At 39.5% G+C, this 25,666-nt stretch overlaps 1 protein-coding gene and 1 long non-coding RNA gene across 6 annotated transcripts in view; one reads left to right on the top strand and one right to left on the bottom strand.

Annotated features, from left to right (window-relative positions):
• Positions 1-4,589: 4,589 nt before the first annotated feature.
• LOC121885942 lies at positions 4,590-18,254 on the top strand. 2 transcript variants are annotated; one of them, XR_006092643.1, is made up of 4 exons: positions 4,590-4,988; positions 5,665-6,080; positions 6,264-6,336; positions 18,217-18,254. It is a non-coding gene; the product is annotated as an uncharacterized LOC121885942 (long non-coding RNA). The 2 variants fall into 2 exon arrangements; XR_006092642.1 differs by lacking the exon at positions 18,217-18,254 and having other exon boundaries at positions 6,264-6,364.
• The window catches only part of syk (spleen tyrosine kinase), a 38,131-nt gene continuing 26,164 nt past the window's right edge, over positions 13,700-25,666 (bottom strand). For 3 of the 4 annotated variants that reach the window (XM_042395774.1, XM_042395775.1, XM_042395777.1), the window contains 11 exons: positions 23,947-24,085; positions 22,744-22,825; positions 22,548-22,603; positions 21,338-21,400; positions 19,646-19,727; positions 18,202-18,361; positions 16,826-17,035; positions 15,784-15,973; positions 14,952-15,092; positions 14,194-14,306; positions 13,700-14,052 (listed from right to left, as the gene is read on the bottom strand). In XM_042395774.1, coding sequence (XP_042251708.1) covers positions 13,980-14,052; positions 14,194-14,306; positions 14,952-15,092; positions 15,784-15,973; positions 16,826-17,035; positions 18,202-18,361; positions 19,646-19,727; positions 21,338-21,400; positions 22,548-22,603; positions 22,744-22,825; positions 23,947-24,085 — 1,309 coding nt within the window. In that variant the 3' untranslated portion in view covers positions 13,700-13,979. The remainder of the gene's footprint in view (positions 14,053-14,193; positions 14,307-14,951; positions 15,093-15,783; positions 15,974-16,825; positions 17,036-18,201; positions 18,362-19,645; positions 19,728-21,337; positions 21,401-22,547; positions 22,604-22,743; positions 22,826-23,946; positions 24,086-25,666) is intronic. The other variant, XM_042395778.1, reaches the window with a different exon arrangement.

Genomic DNA, 25,666 nt, shown 5'->3' with positions numbered 1-25,666 from the left:
ACTCCCGCTCCCGCTCCGGTCCCTGCTCCAGCTCCTGCTCCGGCTCCGGCTCCCGCCCTCGCTCCGGCTCCGGCTCTAGCACTCACTCCCGCTCCCGCCCCCGCACTCACTCCCGCTCCCGCTCCGGCCCTGGCCCCGGCTCCTGCACTCACTCCCGTTCCCGCTCCAGCTCCGGCCCTGGCCCCGGCTCTAGCACTCCCACTCTCGCCCCTGCTCCTGCTCCAGCTCCTGCTCTGTTCTGGATGACACCAATAACCTGGATAGAACAGATGACAGTGAGCCGAAGAAGTGTTGATTTACATATTTGCATACACATGGGATTTCAGTTTGTTGTCCATAAACATAACAGTGTAAGTTTCTCTTGTGGCAAAAAAACAAGACTGCATCAAATGAATCCGGCCCGACAGACACACCCAGCAAGAACCAGGAAGCTGGTCTTCGCACTCACTCCCGCTCCCGCTCCGGCCCTGGCCCCGGCTCTAGCACTCACTCCCGCTCCCGCTCCAGCTCCGGCCCCGGCCCCGGCCCCGGCCCCGGCCCCGGCTCTAGCACTCACTCCCGCTCCTGCTCCCGCTCCCGCTCCCGCTCTAGCACTCCTGTTCCTGTTCCCGTTCCCGGCCCCAGTGTAGCACTCACTCCTGTTCCCGCTCCCGCTCCAGCTCCGGCCCTGGCCCTGGCTCTAGCACTCACTCCCACTCCCGCCCCCGCTCCGCTCCCGCCCCCGCCTGCTCTGTTCTGGATGACACCAATAACCTGGATAGAAAGATGACAGTGGGCCAAAGAAGAAGAAGAAGAGGAACGGCTTCAAACATTTCTGCTCCTGGTGGAAGAGGACATTTTGCTCATGCTGCTGCATGAGCGCCGTGGAGGGCTGAAGCTCTCTATGAAGGCTTTATAGCAAAAACTAAGAATTTGTTTTTGCTATAAAGCCTTTGTAGTTCTTTATATGGGCAGCATGGTGGTTCAGTGGCTAGCACTGTGGCCTCACAGCAGAAGATGGCCGTCTTTTCTCTGTGGAGTTTGTATGTTCTCCCCATGTCTGCGTGGGTTTTCCCCAGGGTGCTCTGGTTTCCTCCCACAGACCAAAGACATGCATCCTACGTTCATTGGAGACTCTACATTGTCACTAAATCTGACATGATCTGAAATCTGGATTGAATCAAGGTTACAATTTTTGCCACAGAATATAAAATACTAAATACTGTCAAAAGTTAAACATTGTTTGAAAATACAAGAGTCCAGGAGAAAATAGTCAAAACATTTCTTCACACATTTAGCATATTAAATAATCTCACATCTCTCGCATCTGATATCTTCCTTTAAAATACAAGAAAAAATAAATCTATAATAATAATTTGTCCAACTTCTTATGTGTTTCTATAGGAATCTGAACTGCATTATGTTTGAAATAAATAAAATTTGGATATCAATTTTTATTTTGTTTTTTTTCCTGCAACTGCCTTATAGTGTTGCAATATATATATCACTAACTTCCTGGAAACCTCACTGTAGAGTAAATATGAGTACATAAGTGTCACAGATCACAAATGAAGTATTTCATGGGCCATGATCTACCAAAACTATTTTAGAGTCAACTTAGCTTGGTTTATGCCAAATTATTTAGTGAGGGTTAATTGAACACAGTAGCTTGCAACGACTAACCATAATTTCCAATGAAGTTGCCAGTGTTATCAAACCTATGAAACCCTTTATGTGCTTTACCAATTATTGATGCTTTCAAAACATCCCTGACTCCATCAAGTAAAATTGGGTTGGAGAAGCTGATCGTGCTCTTGTTCTTGCCCCGGCTCTGGCTCCAGCTATGGCTCCTGCTCCAGTTCTAGCACTCACTCCCGCTCCCACTCCTGCTCTGTTCTGGATGACACCAATAACCAGGATAGAACAGATGACAGTGAGCCGAAGAAGAAGAAGAAAAGGAACGGCTTCAAACGTTTCTGCTCCTGGTGGAAGAGGATATTTTGCTCATGCTGCTGCATGAGTGCCGTGGAGGACTGAAGCTCTCTATGAAGGCTTTATAGCAAAAATTAAGAATTTGTTTGTCATTGTTGCTAATGATATCAGACGAGTTAACCAGCAGCCATAAAGTTCTGTTAACTAACAAACAAGATGACCAACAGCCATAAATGGACGTTATGACATAAATACTTCATCTCCATGATAGAAAGAAGAAGACGTCAGATAACGTGAGTCAGTTATAGCTTCTCTCTCTCTGTCTCTTGGGTCGCTAATTTCATCTCTGATGGTTAAATGCCTCTGTGGCTGTTGTGTGAATTTATCTCCTTAACAAGAATGCAGCAGAGATCATATAATGTGTTGTGGGTAGTTTGCTTGTTGAAGTAACAGTGAGCTGTCTGGACTCACTCATTCATTTGGAATTGATCCAGTTTTTAATTGAGTGGTTGTTCAGTCACCTGTTGATGTTGTGTGATTAGTGAATGAGTGTGCAGGAGGTCTGGCTGCTTGTTGTGACAATTTCTTCAGTTTTTTTAAGCTGAATCTATATTGAATAATAAGCTTAAAGTAACCAGAATAACAAGTGTTAACATGTCAGCTTTGTAGACTATATTTTATATGTGGTGCATATAGATAAGAGTAAGTCATGTATTTGATACATGCATTAATACTTTTTGTGAATGTTTTTAGTGTTCAGTCTTTCTAGTATTCAGCACTGATCTGTACCTGTATCAGTTCATAAACTTTGTGGTACTTTATACATTTCTGTATACTAAGAAAATACATAGGAAACACGTGTAAATCATGTGATATGCAGTCTGTTTTTGATGAGAACATAAGTTGTCACAATAGAACAATACTATAAATCTAAATTTCACTTTGTTGGTAAAATGACACATTCTGAAGCACTCCACAACAAGTTTTTTGTTTAGAAACAATATGTATATGCTAAATGTCTTTAAAGAAGCAGCCTTTTCACCACTCAGGGATTTTTTGTTTTTGAAAGCAAATTGTTTTATTGGCATATAAAATTGCCCCCCACCCCTCCGAATTCATCAGGTGGGGGACAGTGATATAGTTTGATGCGATTTGTTGTAAGATTCCATGTTGGTTTTCCTCCTGCCCTCCCCAATTTTTTGAGTCACCAGCTGCCACTGATATATATACACTGTGCATATTGTTATGCTGGATCACTTGATATAGATGGTGATGAATGTCAGTGTGTCCAGATAAGATAACTTAATTGTCACTGTACAAGTACAATGAAATGTCATTTGGAGCATTTGGAGCAAGCCTATAGATGCCTAATTAAAAATAAAAACCGTAAAACATATATATATATAGACCATGCTTATCTATTAAGGTTGTTGTCATAGAATGGATCTGTATCCCTAAAAAGTTGTCTGTGCACGTCATTGTGGCCTTCAGTGGTGTTGAGCTCCTTGCTGTTTGCTTATGACCCTGTGAGCTCATTTGTCCTGAGCTTGGTTGTGTCAGCTTATGACGATGGAATATTGCATTCTTAAGGCTTAGGCTTGTGACAGAGGTAATGTATCTCTCTCCCTTCCTCTGTGTATGTGTACAAAACCTGCTAGATACAAGCCACTCTGTCATTAAAAGTTTTTTGTGGAGCCATGCATGGACCCATGATGTGTTAAAAAAACATAAGTAGCAAGAGGGAGTACTGTAGGTTGGTGCCCCACCAATTTTTTACATATAAAAACGCCATCTTTCAGTCCAGGAGGCAGACACCCTCTCTATGTTCAAGAGTAGGCTTAAAACTTTCATGTACCATTAAGGCATGTTACTACTACCTTTGGCTGCGAACTGACTGCTGATTATCACTGATTATTAGTCAATTTTGCACACTGCTACTACTTTATTGGTAATATTTCTTTTATTACTATTGTTGTTATTGTTGTTATTGTTGTTGCTGTGTTTCTCTGTGTCTCCCTTTCCCCCTCCTTCTTTCTCTCTCAAGCCAACCGGTCAAGGCAGATGGTCACCCGTCTAGAGCTGTTAAAGGGGAGTTTCCCCTTGCTTCTGTCGCAAAGTGTTTGCTCATGATGGAATGTTGAGTCTCTGTAAATTAAAGAGTATAGCCTAGACCTGCTCTATGTGAAAAGATACCTGATATAACTTCTGTTGTGATTTAGCACCATATAAGTAAAACTCACTTGACTTGACCTTTCCTAGAAGATGGTAAGCTCTAAAAGTCAAGTATTTCACTAGTGCTTGAGTTTAAATGTATTATTTGTGCATGATGTGGTACTGTGTTAATGAATGATGTCAATTGTAATATATATTGTATATTGTAGAACTACGGATTTTTTTTAAAAATGCCAACAAGTAAAAATAGAGTGAAATGCTCTAGCAGACTTGGCCAATGGTGTGCTTCCTCAAGTGCTGAGGGGTGTGCTTATTGTTGATCAACTGGTAGAGTGCTTGGTCTGGTAAGTTACCTTTTCCTAACTTTTTGAATTGTTAAAGGCTCTGCACACCATTGGTCAACCCACAGGTGATTGTAATTACTTTGGCTGATTAGACATCTTCTCGAGACTGTGAAGTGTGTACAGACTGTGTTTAATTGACATCTCCCTGACTCTTCTGTTAGCTTTGTTGCACTGGTGAGGGCAGACTAATTCTATGTTGTACATGCTCCGCCCTCTAACAGGCTTTGCTATTGGTTTACCATACGAGGCTCTGCCTCAGCACCTGAGAAAGACCTTTGCACTCACCACCTAATCGGAAGGTAGCTACCACGCAGCACCCTCCCCCTATAAAGCTCCAGCGCACTTGCCGTTCGTCTCCCTTTTTCATTCAGCCACCTTTGAGAATGGATCATCTACAAACTTCATTTCACCATCCATCGTCACAGAAGAAATCAACATGTCTGCTAGCAAGTCCTGCACCTCGTGTGCCTTGCCTATGCCACCAGCAGATTTGCACAAATCTTTCCACAGTAATGATGATGTTTGATGAAGAGCTGCAGATGTCCAGCACAACTCCACCAGGTAAACAACTTATTTTACTTAACCCTGCTGTGTAATGGATCCATGGCTTGGCATGACTACTCCCAAAACAATAGAAAATAGCCATAATGTTAGCAGAGTGGAGCAGTGAACATGGAGCAGATGATCATGTCAAGAAATCTGTCAGGAGCCAACATTCAAACCAAGCATTCAGAGCAGTCTGTAGCCGGTGCTTTTTGCTCACAGGAATTACTTCTACATATGTTTACCTCATTGTTTGACACATTAGTCACTTTTAGCATCAACATCCAACATTATATATATGACTGAAAATAAGGAAAAGCATAATAGGTCCCCTTTAACTGAGAAATTCATTGTCTGGTTCATGCATATATTATAATTTTTGTAGGCTACCTGGAATCATCATGTCAGTTCCTCCCTTTTGTCTTTTTTCATATCAACATAGACCTCTTACTTTAACACTCTGCCTGAATTTTAAAGTGGTAATATTTAATGCCAATCCAAGTTTTTCTTTTTGGTCTTCGTGCCTGGAGCTGTGCACACATTGAGCCGATTAAATACTTACACTTTTATGCATCAAACAGTTCACCGTTTTTTTTCTTTGTTAGTACTGATACATTTTTATGTTTTTTTTAATTAGATTTCTCTGTGGATTCATGCTTTCCTAATGCTTTGCCCTATTCTCTTTTCCTTTCAGGCCCAGGACCAGTATCAGATGGCATAGGCAGGCCTCATCCATAAGTATTTCTCAGAGGGCCACACATATGAGTTGATCCTTGATTTTCTTGGAAAAGAGCACAACATTCTTCTGAGTCTGAGCACCTTAAAGAGGAGGCTAAAGAAAGGAGGTCTAACTAGGAGGACAGGCTATACTCCCATTGCTACTGTGAATGCAACGGTTGCACATGAACTGAGAGGATCAGGTCAGCTGTTAGGTTACAGAGCTATGTGGCAGACATTGCAACAAAAGTATCCCCTGAAAGTTAAAAGAGATTATGTAAGGCATATAGTTGCCAAACTGGATCCATCTGGAGTTCATTTTTGCTCTAGACCAAGGTTTGTCCAAAGAGGATACTTCACAGTGGGACCAAACCAAGTGTTACATGCTGATGGGTATGATAAACTTCCATGTAACATTTTCTCAACACTGTGGTAAAATATTGTGTATGTTGTCATTCCACCATTAGGACTCAGTTCTGGAGTGATGTCTTCAGTGACCTGAGAGAGAGACACCTTTTCAACAGCAGCCATGAACACAAGTGCCCACTACAGTATGTCTTTTTGGGTGTCTTGCAGAAAGAGCTTGATAAGTACAGACAACTTTGGAGCAACCACACCATCCGACCTGTTCATCAATGTCGTTCATCAGGTAAACCAGAAGCCATGTACCACCTGCCTCACAGGTTTGTATTTAACCCATGCGATGTGTGACCATGTTCAGTAAATATCAGATTGTATTTTCACTTATGTTATATTAACGGCAATGTGTGTGGTTGCCTAAAGCAGATCAAAGTGTAGAGTGAGATGGCAATTTCTAGTGGGTCCCGCACTGAAACTTTGCTCATGCCATTGGTATACCTTGACAATAATCCCATTCAACCTAACTGGTCGAAGCAGATGGCCGCCCACCTAGAGTCGGGTATTGCTTGAGGTTTCTTCCCGTTAAGGGGGAGGTATTTCCTTACTGCTGTCGCCAAGTGCTTGCTCATAAATGGAATTGTTGGGTCTCTGTAAACTAAGAGTACGGTCTAGACCTGCTCTATGTGAAAAGTGCCCTGAGATTACTTTTGTTGTGATTTGGCGCTATATAAACAAAATTGAATTGAATTGAATTCATTTAAGTCTGAAAACTAGATCATTATTTAAAAAAGGTGGATTTATCTGATTCAATACCAAAAAGCTCCTTGTGGTAGACACAAATATAACAACCATATTTGACTGAAAGGGCTCCTGTAAACCTGTCAGTCAACCTGCTGCTGATTTCTGTCATTAATTTACAATTTATTACAGCTGAAGAACTGACTTACCGTAGTTTTACTTATAATACTTATTTAGCATTTTTGCCTACCTTTGGAGGGTTTAATGATCCATTTGTAATGACTTGATTTATAGTGTTTTAATTTCTGACCGGCTTTATGTTTGATGGAAGGGAGTGTGGATTCCCAGTGTCCCAGGAAGCCAGTTTGATGACATTTTGCCAGATCAGTGCAGTCTGTGTGATGATGTTAATCTCCAAATTCATTTTGCGGACTTGGAGAGACAGAGTGGGCTGGCTCCACCAGTCAACTGGACAACTGCATTTGAGAAATACATATCACTCAAAAATATGTCTGGATTTTAGAAACTTCATTTCCTGATTCTGCAACATAAGATATTTGTCTGGTAGACATGCATTTGTTACCTCTGCCATGAAAGTCTTCTCAGAAACTACTGGGTAGCTTGATGTGCTATTGTGGGGCCCAATCATGCTCCCTGGAGGGCTGCTCTCACTGTTTGTTGCAGTTCTGCACATTTCTTAAAATTTTAACAACAGTTAATAACAGTTAATCTTGCAAATGGCTCAGTACTCTGGCCTCCTCCTGGTACCAGGTGGACAGAACAGCACGTGAAAGATGTTCTCCACAGCATCAACTGTCAGATTGGTCTCAGTGTAGCCCATCGCAACAAGAGGGAGAGTGAAAGATGCTGCTCTAGGGTGCAAAATCGAGTGTTGCTAGTCCCTCCTTGAACCTACAAAACATACAATTGACATATAATTGAAGTATATGTGAACAATTACTGGAAGATATATAGATTTCCCATTTCAAGAGCAAAAAATGAGGTGACACTTTAAGCCCCCCTATTTACTATGTATAAGTAGTATATAAACATTTAATAAATGGTATATATTTTTCAACAATTGTAATGCCTCCTGCGGGCAACCACAAGTGGAGGTTGGTATATAAACAGATAATAAATGAAATTATAGTAAAAAACATTTGCAATGATGTAAAATTTCTTCATAGTAGAAGTTATAATTATTGATAGATAGTGTAACACTTTAAATGTCCTGTCTGTGTACAACTGCAATGACTTTTGAAATAAACAATGACATACAATAAATCTAGAAAGTATTCTGACACACAGATGTTTTGTTGTTTTGGCTCTGTAGTCCAGTACTTTAACCTCATAGTCAATGTTTAATTTCAAATCCACTGTTCTGGAGTACAGAGCCAAAACAATGAAACATTATGTCACTGTCCTAATACTTTCTTAGTGTACTGACATTCATATAGCTGTCACAGTGACCAAAACAATGTCTGAGGAGAAATTTTACTTACCAATGTCTACACTCTGCTGTACTGCTTTCAGGACTTGTCCTGACAAGTGTAAACATCAAACCTTAAACTTATTCATAGCCCTAACACTGAATCTAACCATTGTATATGCCTATTCTCATAACTGTTGTCCAGGAGATTTTAATGTATTACAGCTGTACTGTAAGTACAGACATCTTGAACAAATAAATTCCTGAGATATACCTACCACTGTGTCAGAAAGTGGCAACATATTAGGTGGCACCCTAATATCAACTTCTTCATCATCATCCCCATCTTCTGAAACTGAGTTTTCTCCATGACCTTACAGAAGATTTTGTGATCATTCTACATTTCAAATTACATGCCCAAATTACACATTAAATATGTAGGCTTCTAAGCAACTTAACTGTGGCTGGAATCCCACAAACTCAAAGCACTAATCACAAAAAGTATTTGATTTACATGTGCATATACTGTATTTCAATACTTACTCTTAGACAAGTCCTCAAGGGTGCAGATGTACAGTGTGATCCATTGATAAGCTTTTCCAATGGCCTCTTTGTAGTGTTCAGTAGTAAAGGGCGTGTCAGTCCCAGGGATATTTTGTTTATCTGAGAGCCATCAGGATAGAGCAAGACATATTCTCCATCTTTCATGTCCTGGTTGAAATCTTTTAGTTTTTTGGAGGCAGCTGATGACCACTGGGGTAAAACATGTAGAGGTGGGGTTTTCCCTCTTATGGCCTTGAACTGTGTTATGTCTTGTACAGTTTGCCAACATTTACAGTTTAACCTGAAACAGGCAGCAGGTTAGCAGATAAACTAGCAGCAGACTAACAGCTCCAGCCAGTAACACAAACAGTAAAATGTGTGTTTATGCACTGAGCAGAGACCACTGGCAGCTGCTCTATTAATTCAATCATTAAGTCACTTTCATTTTCATTCTTCTTTCTGTTAAACTCAACTCTAATGTGGTTTGTCCAAGTGATGTTGCTGCACATAGCTGTCCAAGATTGCGGACCCGCTCACACGTGCACAATGCAGATCCAGCAGCTACGCAAATCAGGCAGTGACTATGGATGTATTATAAGATCTGGATAGGGCACTGCGACTAAGCCAGGCAGCCAATTTTTCCCAGTGGTCACTTGCGGTAGGGGAGAATGGGGTAACATGAGCCACTTTTTACATTTGATGATTTTACCGCAAAACAGACGTGTATTTGTTTCAAATAATAGTTACTATATATACCTCAGGTTGTTGTGTGCACACGGAAATTAAAATAAATTATCTAATTTTTATGGTTTTAGAACAATGACCCATCAAAAAAGTTAGTCCTATGGCACAATTTGCCCCAAGGTAGGGGTAAAATGAGCATGGGGATGGGGTAAATTGAGCGCTCTAGGGGTAAATTGTGCCACTGTTAAATACTGACATAAAAATGACACAAAATCAAACAATTTGGAGATAATTTTGAACTTCATTAATGCCATCAGTTTAACAAAGGCAAAAACTTGTACTTTTTAAGTAAAACCATATGTTTGTATCCTGTTATACAACATGTTACCTAAACATTTACAGTAAGATTAAACTGTGATCTTTGTTTGTTAGCTACAGAGAAAAGAATGTATGTGTAAATGTGCTTTTGTGTAAACAAACAGGTGACAAATTAAAGGAAAAACTGGTCCAGGTCTGAATGCTTGACCCCTACAGTGAGGGGATCTGGTGGCTGTTATGCTGTGAGGGGCATTTTGCTGGCATGGTTTGGGTCCACTTGTCCCCTTAGAGGGAAGCGTCACTGCAAATCAATACAAAATTGTTCTCAGTGATCACCTTCATCCTATGATGAAACATTTCTATCCTGATGGGAGTGGTCTCCTCTAGGATGACGATGCCCCAATTCACAGGACACGAGGGGTCACTCAATGGTTTGATGAGTATGAAAATGATGTGAATCATATGCTCTGGCCTTCACAGTCACCAGATCTCAACCCAATTGAACACCAATGGGAGATTTTGGACTGATGTGTTAGACAGCACTCTCCACCACCATCATCAAAACACCAAATGAGGGAATATCTTTTTGAAGAATGGTGTTCATCCCTATAGTAGAGTTCAGATACTTGTAGAATCAATGCCAAGGTGTATTGAAGCTGTTCTGGTGGCACATGGTGGCCCAGCACCTTACTAAGACACTTTATGTTGGTTTTTCCTTTAATATGTTACTTGTCTGTATGTACAGCATGTTTGTGTGTGGCTTAAACTTAACACTAGTCAACAATTACGTATTTATTCATCAACATTGTAACACTTGTAACAGTAATCAAACATTAACATGAACAGGAACTGGGGGTAAATTGAGCCATTGACTCAACTCGCCCCAACATCACTGGCACGTTTTACCCCACAACCTCCATTTTAACATAACTGTTTGACACAGTGGCTCAGATTCACAGTTATGCTAAGTTTATGACCTTAAACTTATCTGTTTTGATTAAGATACAAGACTGATAACTTTAGTAACATGAAGAATTCACTTGACATGACAAAAATCTTTTTTTTTTGCTCTGTTTTGCTTACCACTCTCTCCATGTGCTGGAGTCCAAGCCCCCTGCAGCCCAAAAAGCATTTTCCCCATAGACCATCATTGTAAAAGAGATGTCTGTAAAACTGTTGACAGGACACCTCCAACTTCGAACAAGGTCAAGGTTGCGGAATTTTTATATTTCTTAAACTTTCCTCAAGCCGAGAAAAGCGATTTAAAAATCTGTGACATCACAATGTAAAGTCTATGGGCCAAGCGGGAACTCATGGGCGGGGCCACCGGGAGAAACTCTATTGCACATATTTCAGTGGGCCACACAACGTGGAAGCAAAAACTGAAAGCTAGAAACTTTTTGGCATATGCGCCAGCCAAGCAATCCTTATTGGACTGAATGGGTGCCATTTTCTCTCTTATAATACATCCATGGGAGTGACAACACAAGCCTGTCCAGACGTGCTCATGACTTATAAGTGTCCTCTAGAAACACTTCCATTGTGTTGTGGTATTTGCAGTGCGTTTCTGTGTATGAACATGTGCCTTTAGATCGGTGAAAGTTATTACTATTCAGTACTAATCTGTACCTGTATGTAGTGTAAGCTTTGAAGTACTTTATACATTTCATGTATCTATGATTGGTGTGTGTGGTGTTTTGATGTGAGCATAAATCTGTTGTCACAATAGAACAATACGATAACTCTGAAGTTGTTCGTCTTGTTGGTAAAATACTTAATCTTTGGATGACCTGTCTCACTGCAAAATGAGCGCTTAGTTTCAGAGTTAATTTAACTGGCCCCTCTAACGTAATAGCTGGCCCCTGTCTGGCCCCTGTGGTTAAAATGGCCCAGAACCACCACTGTCGCAAAGGTGTTGGATGGGGTTGAGGTCAGGGCTCTCTACAGGTCAGTCAAGTTCTTCCACACCAAACTGTAAAAACATTTCTTTATGGAGCCAGCTTTGTGCACGGGAGAATTGTCATTTTGAAACAGGAAAGAGACAACATTTAAATACATACAGTACTGTGCAAAAGTTTTAGGCACTTTAGACAGACAGCCCCACCCCACACAGAGGCCTGATCTCAACATTATCGAGTCTGTCTGGGATTACATGAAGATAGAACCAACTGAGTCACCTAAATCCACAGAAGAACAGAAACTTGTTCTCCAAGATGCTTGGAACAATTGACCTGCCAGGAACCTTGAAATATTGTGCACAAGCGTACCAAGGAGAACTGGTGCCATTTTTAAAGGCAAAGTGTGATCACACCAAATACTGATTTGATTTAGATATTTTCTCTCTACTGAACTTTGTTTGAAGCTAAGCAATAAATAGAAACTACACATAGCATTATTTTTGAAAGCATCTTCATTTTAATTTCGGTGCCTAAAAACTTTTGCACAGTACTGTATTTTACAGTAGTTGCCATTAATCTATATAAGCAAATCTCTCATCATTATGATTTTTATCATATCAGGTTCAGTGTTATTATTCTTTTTTTCTATTCTTAACAGAGTATAAGAATATATTCTCTTGAAAATACCTAATAACCTCAGTTACCAAGGTTCCAGCTGAATTTAAGAGTTTAAGACTCACAGAGAGGTTTGTTTTGTATCCAGCTGTGACCATTTCATTAATGTTAATGCAGGTACAATCTGTTGCAGTGGTTATGTTGAATCTCCAAAAGGCATTTTCAAATGATACTGCGCTTATAACGTCACATAAAGTACAGTATACAGTGCATACACATATAACATGGTGAATGCTGAGCCGCAGAATATTGTAGCAAGGCTCTCCGATAATAAACATCCCTTTCATTTCATTCCTCTTAGATAATATCCTGAGTTTTAAGTGAAGGTAGGTCAGGCAGTAATTCATTAGGCTGTATGAAGGCTTAATTTAGACTGTAAGTTAGATAACCAGCTCTCAGGAGAGACCATGGCACTGAAAGCACTTGGAAAAATGTGTCAAAAGACTAAATTCTTGTCCAGGAGAGCAGCCTTGCTTGATAGAGAGTAACATTAAACATTAAAGTCTGTGTAAAGCAATGATAAATATATGTTCTGTGTTTGTCACAGCACAGAAAAATGTATAAATAGCCACCCAGCCAAATTTGAATGATTAAAAAATTTGCCAAGTAAAAAAATTAGGTTACAAAATCGTGGAAAAATAAGCAGTATTCTCTGCTCTGAAACACTGAGGGTGTGTCTGCTGAAGATGCTGAAAGCACGACCCAACCAAACAGCCTCTGAGTTAATCACGCTCATACCAAACTCCTGTATAAAAACACACAATTTAAAATAGGCGTTGTTTGTAGGTTTAAGGCAAGCAACATGGATAATACTTTAATAATAAAGTAATGTTAGGAGCCGCTGTTTCTTTCGGCAAATATTTTATAGGTAAATGTGGACTTGTTTCAGGGTCATGCTAGTAACCCCTTTACGTTGCAAAGCCACCATTTCAGGCCCGCCCAAAAAATCCTGAACATGGAAATGATGAAAAACAGTTGAACGCTCTAACTCCACAATTCAGTACTACATAGTTCACAGTGTTTTCACATGTTTTCTAACATATATAATGTGTTAAAAAATATATCTCTCGTTTTCTTTTACACAGACTTTAAAGCTGCAGCACCTGTTCAATGTCACTTTGACTCTATACAGATGAGCTCCACACTGCCCCAGTTTTCTCACAATGGAAAGGAGAATTTTTTTACCCCGGTCATTAGTAGAGAATACAGTTCCCGGTTACTTTGCCAGTTGTCATGTTTGCAGGATGGTAACATATTTCAGATCTTTTCTGGCTTTGCAATGGTGCCGTAACAATACATATAATATACTTACAGTGTAAACATGATTAAACACATCAGCAAATGAATCAGTTGTGTAGTCTGTTAGCTGTAACATGAATCTTTGTTTATTGCATAAGCTGGACTTATATCTGTTTATTACAACTTACATATGGTTTACATTCAGGAAAGAACAAGAAAAGTAATAAAATAAATGTCCTTTGCATAATTATGCTCTATGTTGAACAGTTATAATAAATCCTTCAGTTTAAGTCAACATTTTACAACAGCATTTAATTTATGATCATCTTCAGTCATTCATACATGATTAAATGCAGTTTTCCTTGTCAACCAACAATTTGCATAGTCTCATAGCATCCATGTGAAGAATCATTGTGCAATGTCGTAATAATACTCTCGTAGTCTTGGCTCAACAACACTGAATTTTGGTCTTTCCTCCACTCTGTAAGACATGAAAACAAGGTTGAACTGAGACCAGAGGTTCTCCTAACATAAACTGCCCTCATGGCTTATATCTAGTATAATATAGTCTGTTGTCAATCCAACTATGACCTTGTGATGACTTAGACTTCTTGTCACTTACTTGTATGTCCAGCATGCCCTCATGAGGTCATACATCTCTGGCGGACAGTTAACTGGGGTGTCCATGCGCTGTCCACTTTCAATCATTTGCATGACATCATTTCCTTTCATTCCCTGTTAACAGTGATATATTTAGATCACAGCTGACACCATCAGGTTGATACAAATTTCAACATGTAAATAAATATCGTAGACCAAAGAGCAGGCAGAAGTAGTCTGAATGAGCAGACCATTTTATACAAAAGCAGAAAATTCCATACAACACAACAGGTGAACCACAAATGTAAAAACATTTGTCTTTGAGTTTTGGTGTAAGTGATGAATTTCTGTATAAAAACACAAAACTGCAGCAGGTGTTCATTATCTTGTCTGTAGGTGGCGATAGCAACATGTCTGCATCTGCCTGTCTAAACCTAAACTGCTGCTGATATTTTGTAGAGGCGGGCTAATAATGACCAAACAGCTCCCCCTGTGGACAATCTATAGTCTGCTACATGTGAGTGAGTCAGTCAGTGTATGAGTGAGAGAGTGAGATTCTAATTGATTTTGTGAGCAAGTAAGTGAGTGAATGAGTGCGTGACTAAATGATTGAGTTTAATGAGTTGGTTTGAATTTAAAACAGAAGGCAGTGCACTACAGTTCACACACTCGACTTAATCCCTGACACGATGTGTGACATAAACATCCTCATTAATCTGATGGGTGTCTTTATGGTTTATGATATGATGGGTTTGTGATAGGTTTAGAGATTGTTCATACCTTGTATGGCTTCTGGCCAAAGGAATATGCCTCCCACATGAGCACCCCGAAGCTCCACACATCACTTTTGGATGAGAATTTGAAGTAGTTTATACACTCAGGAGCATACCATTTCACTGGCCACTTCCCATGACCTTTAGCCTAGAGAAGCAGACAAACAACCCATCAGGTGGGAGTTATTAATTATTTATTTACTTGTATACACAGATGCCAGGAAACCAGCACAGTCTGGACCAAAAAGACATTTAGGGCTATGGTGTGGTACAGTGATACATGCTGGCAGTATGTGCAGAGCTGGCAACAAGGAGACAAAAATGTGGAGCTCATTAAAAATAATGATCTGTTTGGGTTGTCCCTCAACCAGCCATCTCTGTTACTGATGTCATGAATCTCATCACAGTTTAACAGAAATTTGAGATCCATCAGCCTGCACACAACCAAGTTAGATTTACCTAGGGTCATCTAAGGAGAAACATGTTTAAAAGAAAAACCCCAAGCTCACAGAAAAGCTCCATGTTATGATTATCGACAACTATTGGTCATACAGATATTGAATGTAAAGTCTTGTTTTATTTTTACATATAAAATATTATTTAAATGATTTGGAATGTTGAATGAGAGAATGTCTAAAACACATAAAATCATACAAAGCTAGTTCAGACAAATGATTGTTCTGATCTGAGAAATATTTTTTATAAAACCAATTTTGCAAGACTTACAAATATTGGGTTTTACTATTCACCACATTGCCCCACTCTGCCATTTTTCTGTATTTTGCTGGCATTGGGCTTCTTTTACAACCAATAAGCTGTCCGTCACTGTCGGCAGTTACCTTGTAATAGTTTTGCTCCTCAGCGACAGCTTTGGAGAGGCCAAAGTCACTAATCTTGGCATAGTGCTGTGTGACCAGCAGCACGTTCCTGGCAGCGAGGTCCCTGTGCACAAAGTTATGCTCTTCCAAATATTTCATCCCCATGGACACCTGGTGGACCAGCTCAGTGATGTTTTTTATGGATGTTTGCCTGTAGATGATCAATTGTTATTTTAACTGTAAAATCCAAAATAACACCACAGACAGGCAGATCGTAAACATTAATATGAGAGGCATTCACTTCTGAAGATAACAAGGTTCAGCTTTGAAACTGGAATAAATCATGCCAGGTTTATCTGTCTTCTGCTGAACATGAGTCTACTGCCATTCTAGCAGCTCTGTGAAGCTGTACTTGGCACAGTGGTTCTTTGAGGTAAATGCTAATGTCAGCATGCTAACTCAAAGCTAACATGTTGTAAAATGTGGGTACCGTCTAACTTTAGCATGTTAGCATGCTAGCATTTGCTAATTAGCACTAAACACAAAGAAGGCTGATGGAAATATAGTTTTGTAGGTGTTTGGTCATAAAAAATGTATGGACTAGATGAAAAGTTGGGGGATGAAAGTTATCACTATTCATCCTCTGAGGACCCTGAATGTCTGTAGCAAATTGGAATTTGAATTTTTGAATTTGATTTTTGTTTTGTTGGACACTCAAATTCATCATAATATGTCATAAGTTGAAAGATCGATATGCAGAAAAACCATTCATATAGTTTCAGGTTTTTTGGGGGTTTCTTTAGTTCATTGTTACCCCCCATTCTAAATTACCTTTTTGCCCTGCCTGGGTCATTTAGTTATTAATTCACTGGACCTGCAAGTCTTTGTGGGGGGAACCACACTAACCAACCACTGTGCTACCAGTAACATTGCTACAACTGAAAAACAGTGCAGGCTGAACCACATACAGTATGATCTGAACTGTGAAATAAGCAAAGTCGGTAGAATGTACTGTAGAATGCCTCATAATAGAGAATGATCTGGGTACAAGAGGAGCACATACTTGTTTTTCTGCAGGAACTTGTTGAGCGGCCCCAACTCAGCGAGCTCCATGACCAGCATGAGGTTCTCTGCCTCGCAGATACCGATCATCCGCACAATGTAAGGGTTGTCAAGCTGCTGCATGACATTTGCTTCTCGCAGCATTTCCTCACGCACTGAAGGGTTGTTATCATCATTCTTAAGGATTTTGACTGCAACTGGCTTCTCTGTCCTAATGCATGGAGAGGGTTTGTGTTAGCATGACAGTGCCACAGGGTTTGCATTGACACTCCTTTCACAGTAAGCCATCATTCATATGAATAACAGCACACGATCACTAATACAACACAGGGTTTAGAGCATAATAAGGGTAGACAAGTAAATAAACTGAGTCTATACATTATAGGTAAAGGTTGATGCACATTAGGCCCTATTTTAACAGTGCAAGCACAAGGTGATTATATCAGAGGGTGTGATGATGATTATTAAATACTCTCTCAGCCAGTTACATCAGTGGTCTCATAGCTCTGAAACAGCTAAGCCAATCACAGTGAATAATAACAACAATAGCTCAACCAAAGGAAAGATGCTGCTTCAGGAAATCATATTGTTGTCTGGAGGTGTAGAGTGTCAATATGAACAAACATCTGCACCCAGAGGCAGATGGTGTGAGGTTTTTAAACGGGTGATTTGTACAGTGACGACAGAAATAAATAATAGGTGAAGTCATTTTTAATGATCACATCGAACTGAGGCTATTTCAATTCTACTATCTGTTTATCTATCTTCTATGACACAAAAGCTTTTGCATCGCAATGCATTTCAAGAATGAAACATGAATCACTACTTTTGTTAAGAAGAAAGTTGGAAATGAGGTTGTAATGAGCCCTGGTAACCCAATTTCTAAACAGCCAGAAAACCAACTTACCAATCAGACACCAGACTGGTGTTGTAATTGAATGAAAGTAAACAGTGAATGAATGTTCGTAATGGCACTGTGCTCTGGCACAGCACCTCTCTAATCAGAGGCTGCAGATTTATCAACATATCTGTCCTGCTGCCTTCAGATGCTATAGGGATTAAAACCTTCTCATATAGATTAAAGCAGCTGTGGACAACAGATACTGTAAGAATCATCCATATTGATTTGCAGAGCAGACTGACATCAGAAATAGACCTGGTTCTGAGGCAATTATTTTTCTGTCGTTGCTGTTTCCCCATTAAATGCATGCAGATACATCTGGTGTGTCATTCATCTCTAGAAAGGATGTCCACTCTTTCAGCAGGAAACTCAGGAGTTGGCAGTATTTGAGTAGTGGGGTGTTCAAGTGCTATCTGAATCAAGTGGAGAAGTGGTGTTGTATGTATGTAGGTGTGATGTGATGTGGTTTAACATACTTCCTCATTTTGTAGATGCCCTTCATGACTGTACCAAAGTTCCCAGAGCCCAGTTCCCCATCTTCCAAGAAGAGGTGGTTGCGATCCACTGTGGAACTCCTCAGTTCATCTGGGTCTGCGTATGGACTCTCATATACTTCTGTGTCCATTGGCATGGCCTCTGATGGAGAAATGACCATGTCACATTTGATGAATGGTGATTCACACACCTTGTACAGTATGTCAACTTGTACTGTATGTGAACAAGTTGAGACATACTGTATATGTCAGTCATAGTTCTCCAACATAAATGACAAATCACTTGTCAATACATTCCGAAACAACTTATATGAGCATTTTCTGATCTGGTGCCTCTGGTGGCAGGACAACATTGTTTGTCAGTACCTTCCAAAACACATGTGGCCATTAAAAACTGTTATATGCTAAAAAGCTATTTATATGATTTTTTTCTTCTCTGGTTAAGGTTCAGTTAAAAGAAAACTAACCATTTATGCCATTTTTCCATTACATTATTCCACTACATCATATAAGGTTTAGGTTTCCAGTCAACTAGCAGTGATAGGGGGAGGACATGAGTCAGATTCACAGCTGATATCATTTTCATTCTTTCATTATACTTGCCAAGTTCAAACTCCCAAGGACACAAGTTTAAACATAGTGTACTTGATTAAATGTTACTGTTATTATAGACAGAACTGATGGCCGAAGTTATGAGAATAAAACCCAAATTGTAATAATAAGTAGTAAGTTTAGTCGACTGACTTTGATAAGGTTAGGGATCAATTGTGGTCATGGTTAAAGAAAGAAAATCCCATCCTACCAGATGTTACCAAAGGCAGAGACTTACTACACCCAAATATCCTCTCTAAGAGGGTCAGCAGCATCAACAACGTTGCAATACTTCTACTTTTTTGTTTGAGTGTCATTATTCACACGGCCAATAGAGGTCACTTGGGTTTGGTCCTGACAATCTGTTTTTTCCACTGCGCTGTTACAAAATAAACCTATTTTCCCCACTTCCCCTGTTTTCCCCTACTAGCATCTAGTATCAGTTTCTGCTTTATTTGCTGACATATTGAACTGCCTCTGAAACTTCTGTCAACACCATAATACTGTCGAAGTAAAATTTCAGTTGAATTTCATTTGTGGCACTCAAAGCATTGAAAAATATAGCTTAATACTGCAAGGAGTTCAAAAGAAAATGTGTTCTTTTGTAAGTTGGTTTGACTGACCCTTAAGGAAGGTTGTGTGGGGAAGAGAATATTTAATTAATCTGTACATTTCTAAAGAAATCTAAGTAATAGGAGAACACAAGTGTGCAGTGGAGCTAGTACTAATGTACTAGCAAGTTAGAAGTAGCAATTGAACAACAGTATGTTCTATTTTCTGTTGTTTGTTGCTGAAAGCAAGTTGTGCTTACACGTTTGTATGATAAGCAACATACCTTTGCTGGCTGCTTGATTACTGGGCATCCTGGTTTCGTAAGGATTTAGATTTTCTCCAGTGTTGTGTCGAGTTTCACGGCTCTGTTATCAGTTTATCAGAGAAGACAACGTTTAAGAGGACATACACAGTGAGAAACAGCAGGTGTATTTTCACAAGGTGCACTGCTGAAATGTAATCTGCAAAAAGCGAAGTAATTCAATACTCAGGCAACAATAAAATGGTTCTCTTATGTAGCAGAGTGCCACTCTTACATGGAACCTGTATTACAGTGATAGACTTTGCTTTGAAACATTATGGTTCAATAAAGAAGGATTTCTCCAAAGATTAGAATTTGATATACAGTTCTCTTCATCTTCAGAACTCATTCATCCATGTCTTAAATGGAGAAAAAGCACTGAAAAAAACTGATTTCTGTGTGAGAAAATGTTAAATATGCCTATTAATGGCAAATGTTTAGTACATTTGGATTTCTGGAATCATTTCAGTCAGCATCACTGTAATACATGGGTATCCATGAAATGTGGCTTTGTATGATTGTCCATACAAAGGGTTTAAAGAAAGAGAATAAGTGCAGGGATTAACATTTTTTTTCACATGCATTCAAAGAAGGGGTATGGAACAAGTTTAATGACTGATTTACTGACCAAAAGTACCTGGACCACATTATAACATCGCTATGTCAATGATCTGTTAACTTTGAAACATACAGCATGTCCCACACCCCTGCTTTAAAAATTATGTGTGAACATACCAAAGCATGCTCACATCCGAGAACCCTTTTTGAATCTCTAGCTTTAGTGAACAGAATTTCACAGAAAAAATTTGTAAAAAACTGATAAATCTATTGTACGTTTTAGCAACTGCATTTATAAAAGCTTGAAATGCTGAACTCAAAAAACACAGAAAAGGTGTGAGGTGCAAAAAGGTAGCAAAAAGTAAGTAACAAGGAAACAAATGTCAGGCAGAATTCATTTCAGGGGCTGCCTCCCTCATACTACAGGATGCAACCTATGAAGTTGTCTCAAATAAAATGGACTTGGATTCAGTTTTAGCACCTAGCCTCGCAGGGGCCAACACTGCATCAGTTGCACTTCCTTTCACATCCACATTATAGGACAGAAGCAGGCTGACAAGGCCATCCAAAGGCCATCAAATGGTATTGGACACGCCATCCAATACCAGAAAATGTCCACTTTTTTGCTCTATGTCTTCCAAACATGGATGAAAGAAGGCCACAGGTTATTTGGTCACATGTGGAGGAGCTTGAGGAACAGGGCGGACATGTTGACCCATTATGAAATGTTTGGTGTTGACATGCCCTCGTGGATGGAGGCAGCTTCTGAATGGGACACAGCATAAGACTGTTGGCTGTGTTTCAGAATGTAATTGCATTGAGTATCCTCTGGATGGTGTTAGATTGTAATCACTATAGGGTATCTATAATAATGTAATTGAATACGTTTCTGTGTGTAGTCAGCTCCTGTTGTGAAGCCGTCAGAGGGATGGGGGGAGGGAAGAGATAAAGTAAAGGACCAAGTGTGCAAGGAAGACTCTGAGGTGTGTTAGTAAGAAGGAATCCACACTGAAGCAAAACCACGTTTGGGGAGAGTTAAGTGCGGGGGTGGGTGGCGGGGGTGTATACTACTGTTACCAGTAGGTTTATGAGGAGGCAGGAGGTGTGTTAGTGCACCTTTTTTCGGCCAGGTATGGGAACAGTTTTGAGTCTGGAGAGAATTCCACCTGCTGCATTGTGCTAGAAACCAAAATGTCAGAGAGGTTATCAGAAGATGACCTGGTAATGTTACTGTCATGCATGTGATCATTACAGTAAGAATAGATTCAGGGGAAAGGTTAGCTCCAAATAAGGATGTGTCAAGTTTCTATCTCAGAGCGTACACTGAGTCATCACACCGATTTGTTCAACTGCAAACTACAGGCAGCACAGAGGTACTTTGTTCATAACATTTCCATGTACTGTATGGTATTCCTATCAGGAATGAGACAAAAATGAAGGGGTTGGTTCACCCAAACTATTTTCTGACCTCCCTCTAGTGGCATGTATCTATGCAGATTATTCGCCCAGGTTTTGTGATTTCTGCCTACACCCAATTCAGTAGAGGTGAACAAGTCTGTGGTGCTCACTTTAAAAATTACATTTAAAAAATCAACAGCAACATCTCTCCCTAGAAAACAGTGACACAGTTAATCAACTGAACACGATGTCAACAGGTTGCATAGAGACTATTTCTTTGGTAGAAAGTAGTTCCACTGGAAATTGTGTTTTGGATGTTCTGTGTAAATTATCCAGAGGAACAGGGACATTGTTCTGGAAAGAGGTGATTTTAATTCAGCCATTTTTCAATGCTTTGAGTGGCGCAAAATATTCCATTATTCCAATATCTTAAAACATGGACAAATAAAACCAAAACTATGTGCATGGCTATATACGTACCACTAGAAGGAAGAGAGAAAATATGTTTTGGTTTGGTTTTTGATTTTTTGTTTGTTTTTGTCATTTTGGTGAACCAGCCTTTTAAATTGTAGGCATCCTCATGCAAGAAGCTGAACAGAAATGTTTCAATCTAACTATGAAATTATTGTTCAGAGTCGATCTGTAATTTATAGTAGTAGTTATTCTGAAAACACAGAGTAAGAACTAAATTTATCATCTAAATCCAAAAAGTTGTGATTAACAGAATATCTAAAAGTAAAGTATTACAGTGTTAAAGTAAAGCATTAGTACAAGAATCTCACATATCATTAATCTCAATCCTCATTTCTTTCACTAAACACTTACAGGACAGGATGTGACATTATGCAAATGCATTAATGACACCACACACACGTACACACACACACACACACACACACACACACACACACACACAGCCAGAACTTACAAGAGTAGAACTTAACCCAGGATGGTCCCGTGAAAACATGGGCCGTCCTATAAGCCCTGTGAACAAAGGAGTGCATACGGCAAGTTACTGTTGAATGTATTTAGTTGTTATTAATTAATATGCAGTGGACTTCTGTTTGAATGACAGTCATGCTCTACTTTAGACACATTTCAATTGGCTGTGTATGTGTTTTTACCAATATCTCCGTCAGGTCGTGGACATGCCTCAGTTAGCACTCGCAGCAGGCCATCTGGTTTGTATGAGTAGTGCTCTACCAGCTGTAGTGAAGGGCAACATTCACATGTCAGGGGCATAAGACAATGGTCAAGACTATTTAGATCAAGTAAAACATGTAAAGTGTCCTGAGGGTGGTTCTACAGGAAAAGGTCCTCTGATCCTCTGTGGAGCTTGATGCTGGTCCATAGCTGGGTCATGTTGTCAGTATTGTTTCTAGAAATGCAGGGCTTTTAAAGGAGTAGTTCAACATTTTGGGAAATTAGCTTATTCTCTTTCTTTCTTATAATGAGATGCCAAGATGGTTATCAGTCTCTTTTGTGTCTGTGTGAGTGGAGCTGGAGTCAAGATGTGGTTATCCTAGCTAAGCATAAAGATTGGCAGCAGGGGAAAACAGCTAGCCTGGTTCTGTCCAAGTGTCGTTACCAGGTTTGGTACCATCTTTCCACTACAGACACCAAAACCAAAACCCGTAATCACTGACCATATGGTGACCTGTCCTATAGCTGGAGATGCTCCACAGAAGTGCTGAGCTGAAGGATATATTTCTAGTTAATTATAGTTATAGTTGAAATAGTTCCAGCACATAACTCTAAATCATTAACTCTAAAACCACAAACTGTTGTTTTTACATTTTCTCTGTGTTCAGATTAAATAAACAAGCTACAACATGTTAATCAGTGAGCTGTAGAGGTGTTGGTAGGTATATTTTTGACCTTTGGACAGTGTCAGGCTAGCCATTTCCCCCTTCTTCATGCTAAGCTAAGCTAACTGTGTCCTGACTCCAGCTCCATATTTAACACACTGACATGAGATTGATATCCATCTGAACATCTCTCACTCACAGAGACAAAGCAAATAAACATATTTCCCAAAAAGATGAACTATTCTTTTAACAACCTGAGGGATTTACATTCTACAGTTATAGACAAATTGCATAAAAATTATTATGTAGGGGGATAAAATTAACAAAAAATGACAATTAATTAGCTAAATTAAGAAATGAAATGTAAAAGAGATTTAAATATATAATTTCTGAAAGAACATAATGGGTGTTGCACTGAGCAACACTTCAGACAGGTGCCGTACCCTAAACCTAATCCTGAGTGTCATAGTTAAAGATCAACATGAAAATAACAAGACATGTGAAAATCACTGTGTTAACCTGCCACAGAGTGTCAAACTTCTTGCCATCTGGGATAGAGAGCTTGCCAGTCCGGTCCCTGTCAATGCGATAATGCATGACTTGTCCTTCATGTAGTAAACATAAAGCGTAGGATCCATTCATATCCCTCTGCCGAATCCTGCAGACACAAGAGGAAAGTGAAGAGAAGAAATGAGACGGAAGTCTGAAAGTAAAGGGAGGATGATGGTAATACAAGAAAAATGCAATCAAAGTCTTTCTAACAACAGTCATAATTAGACTTTGAAAGATAGCAGTAAAAAGCTTTGTTTGTGTTTTCTGGAGTCAATAAAGTACAAATATCATTTATACTCTTTCTTCACAGATGTGTATAGTGAATTTGTTGTTAGTCTTCACCCCAATACATGGAGGGGAGTGGAATTTAGTTTGTGGTGCTCACAGTTTTGAGAAGTTAAGACTTTTACAAAATCCTCAGCAACCTTTTACCAGAAACAGTGTCCCGGTTACTCTAATAATAATAATCCATAGATCACACTGTCAACACTTTCTACTTACTCTTTAACCAGAGACCTGAAACGGTGCCAGGGTGGCATCTCACACAAAAATTAGTGACTCTTTTTTACCATGATCCAAGCAGGATGCATCCAAAAGTTGTTGAAAAAGATCTTTTTATTAAGCCATCTCATCAAGGTTTAAGAAAGGTTTTATGACTCAACATTACTGAGTAATTTCTGTACAAACATTCTCACCTATATATGATATACTCATGGTCGTCATTTCTAATATACACATATTAAACATTTTTTTTAATTTGGGAAATCTGTGGTTGTGAGAAGCAGTCTCAGGGTCACTGTGTGTCCACAGTTTTTTTGATCATGTGATTAACTGCTAATTTGTTGCACCACCAAGATTTATCTCTATTATTAGCTACTTTTGTGCCCCTGTTTTAAGACTTGTAACATTTCAGGATATATTGTGCTCACATGGTGTATATTCATAAATAAAGTTGTGTCAAATTACCATAAACTAATCGACCCACAGAAAACCTGGGGCCATGCAGTGTTATTCCAGTTTGGTTTCTAGGCAAACAATGAAGCTGCTATGTCTGTATTTGTCTGCTGTGTGCACTGTACAAAATGGGACCTTTGAGGCAACATAAACAACACACAGAGGAGGTGGGGGAGTCAGTTGGGGCCTAACGGTAGATTTTTGCTGCAAGGCTCTCTAACGGGTTAATCCAACATTGATCCCTCCCATGAGCTATATATGGTAGCCCTAAACACAGGGTGTTGTGTGATAAGTACACAGTGCCTCTAGGTGGTAATCCAGTACAGTTAGACACACCATATTCCAAAAGTTACAGGCTATCAAAAGTCAAGTCAGTTTGACGCCAACTCAAATCCACAGTTTTTATTGAAACATTACAACAGACATGTTTCAGTCCGAGGTTTCAAAACTATTTGCCACATCCATTACGCCACAGCTACAGTGTGTGGTAACAGATGATTTAATCTGCCCATGACAAAAAAATTCCTTCAAATAGAATTAGCAGCATGTTTTAAAGAGCAGACAGTCTGCTGTCTCAATATTTCTATCAGTACAAAGATCAAGAAAAAACCATACAGGAAATGCTTCAAGGTTAAAAGAAAAACATGTCTTCTCCCTCAGAGGAAGAGTCTGGAGGGCAGATATGTAAAGTCTCTTTGAAGAGGAAGATTATTTATATCTCCTTTTCTTAATG

Source organism: Thunnus maccoyii, chromosome 19 (assembly GCF_910596095.1).
Source record: "Thunnus maccoyii chromosome 19, fThuMac1.1, whole genome shotgun sequence".
Classification (NCBI taxonomy): domain Eukaryota; kingdom Metazoa; phylum Chordata; class Actinopteri; order Scombriformes; family Scombridae; genus Thunnus; species Thunnus maccoyii.
Note: the sequence above shows the minus strand (reverse complement) of the source record. Positions and strands in the feature narration are given on the sequence as shown.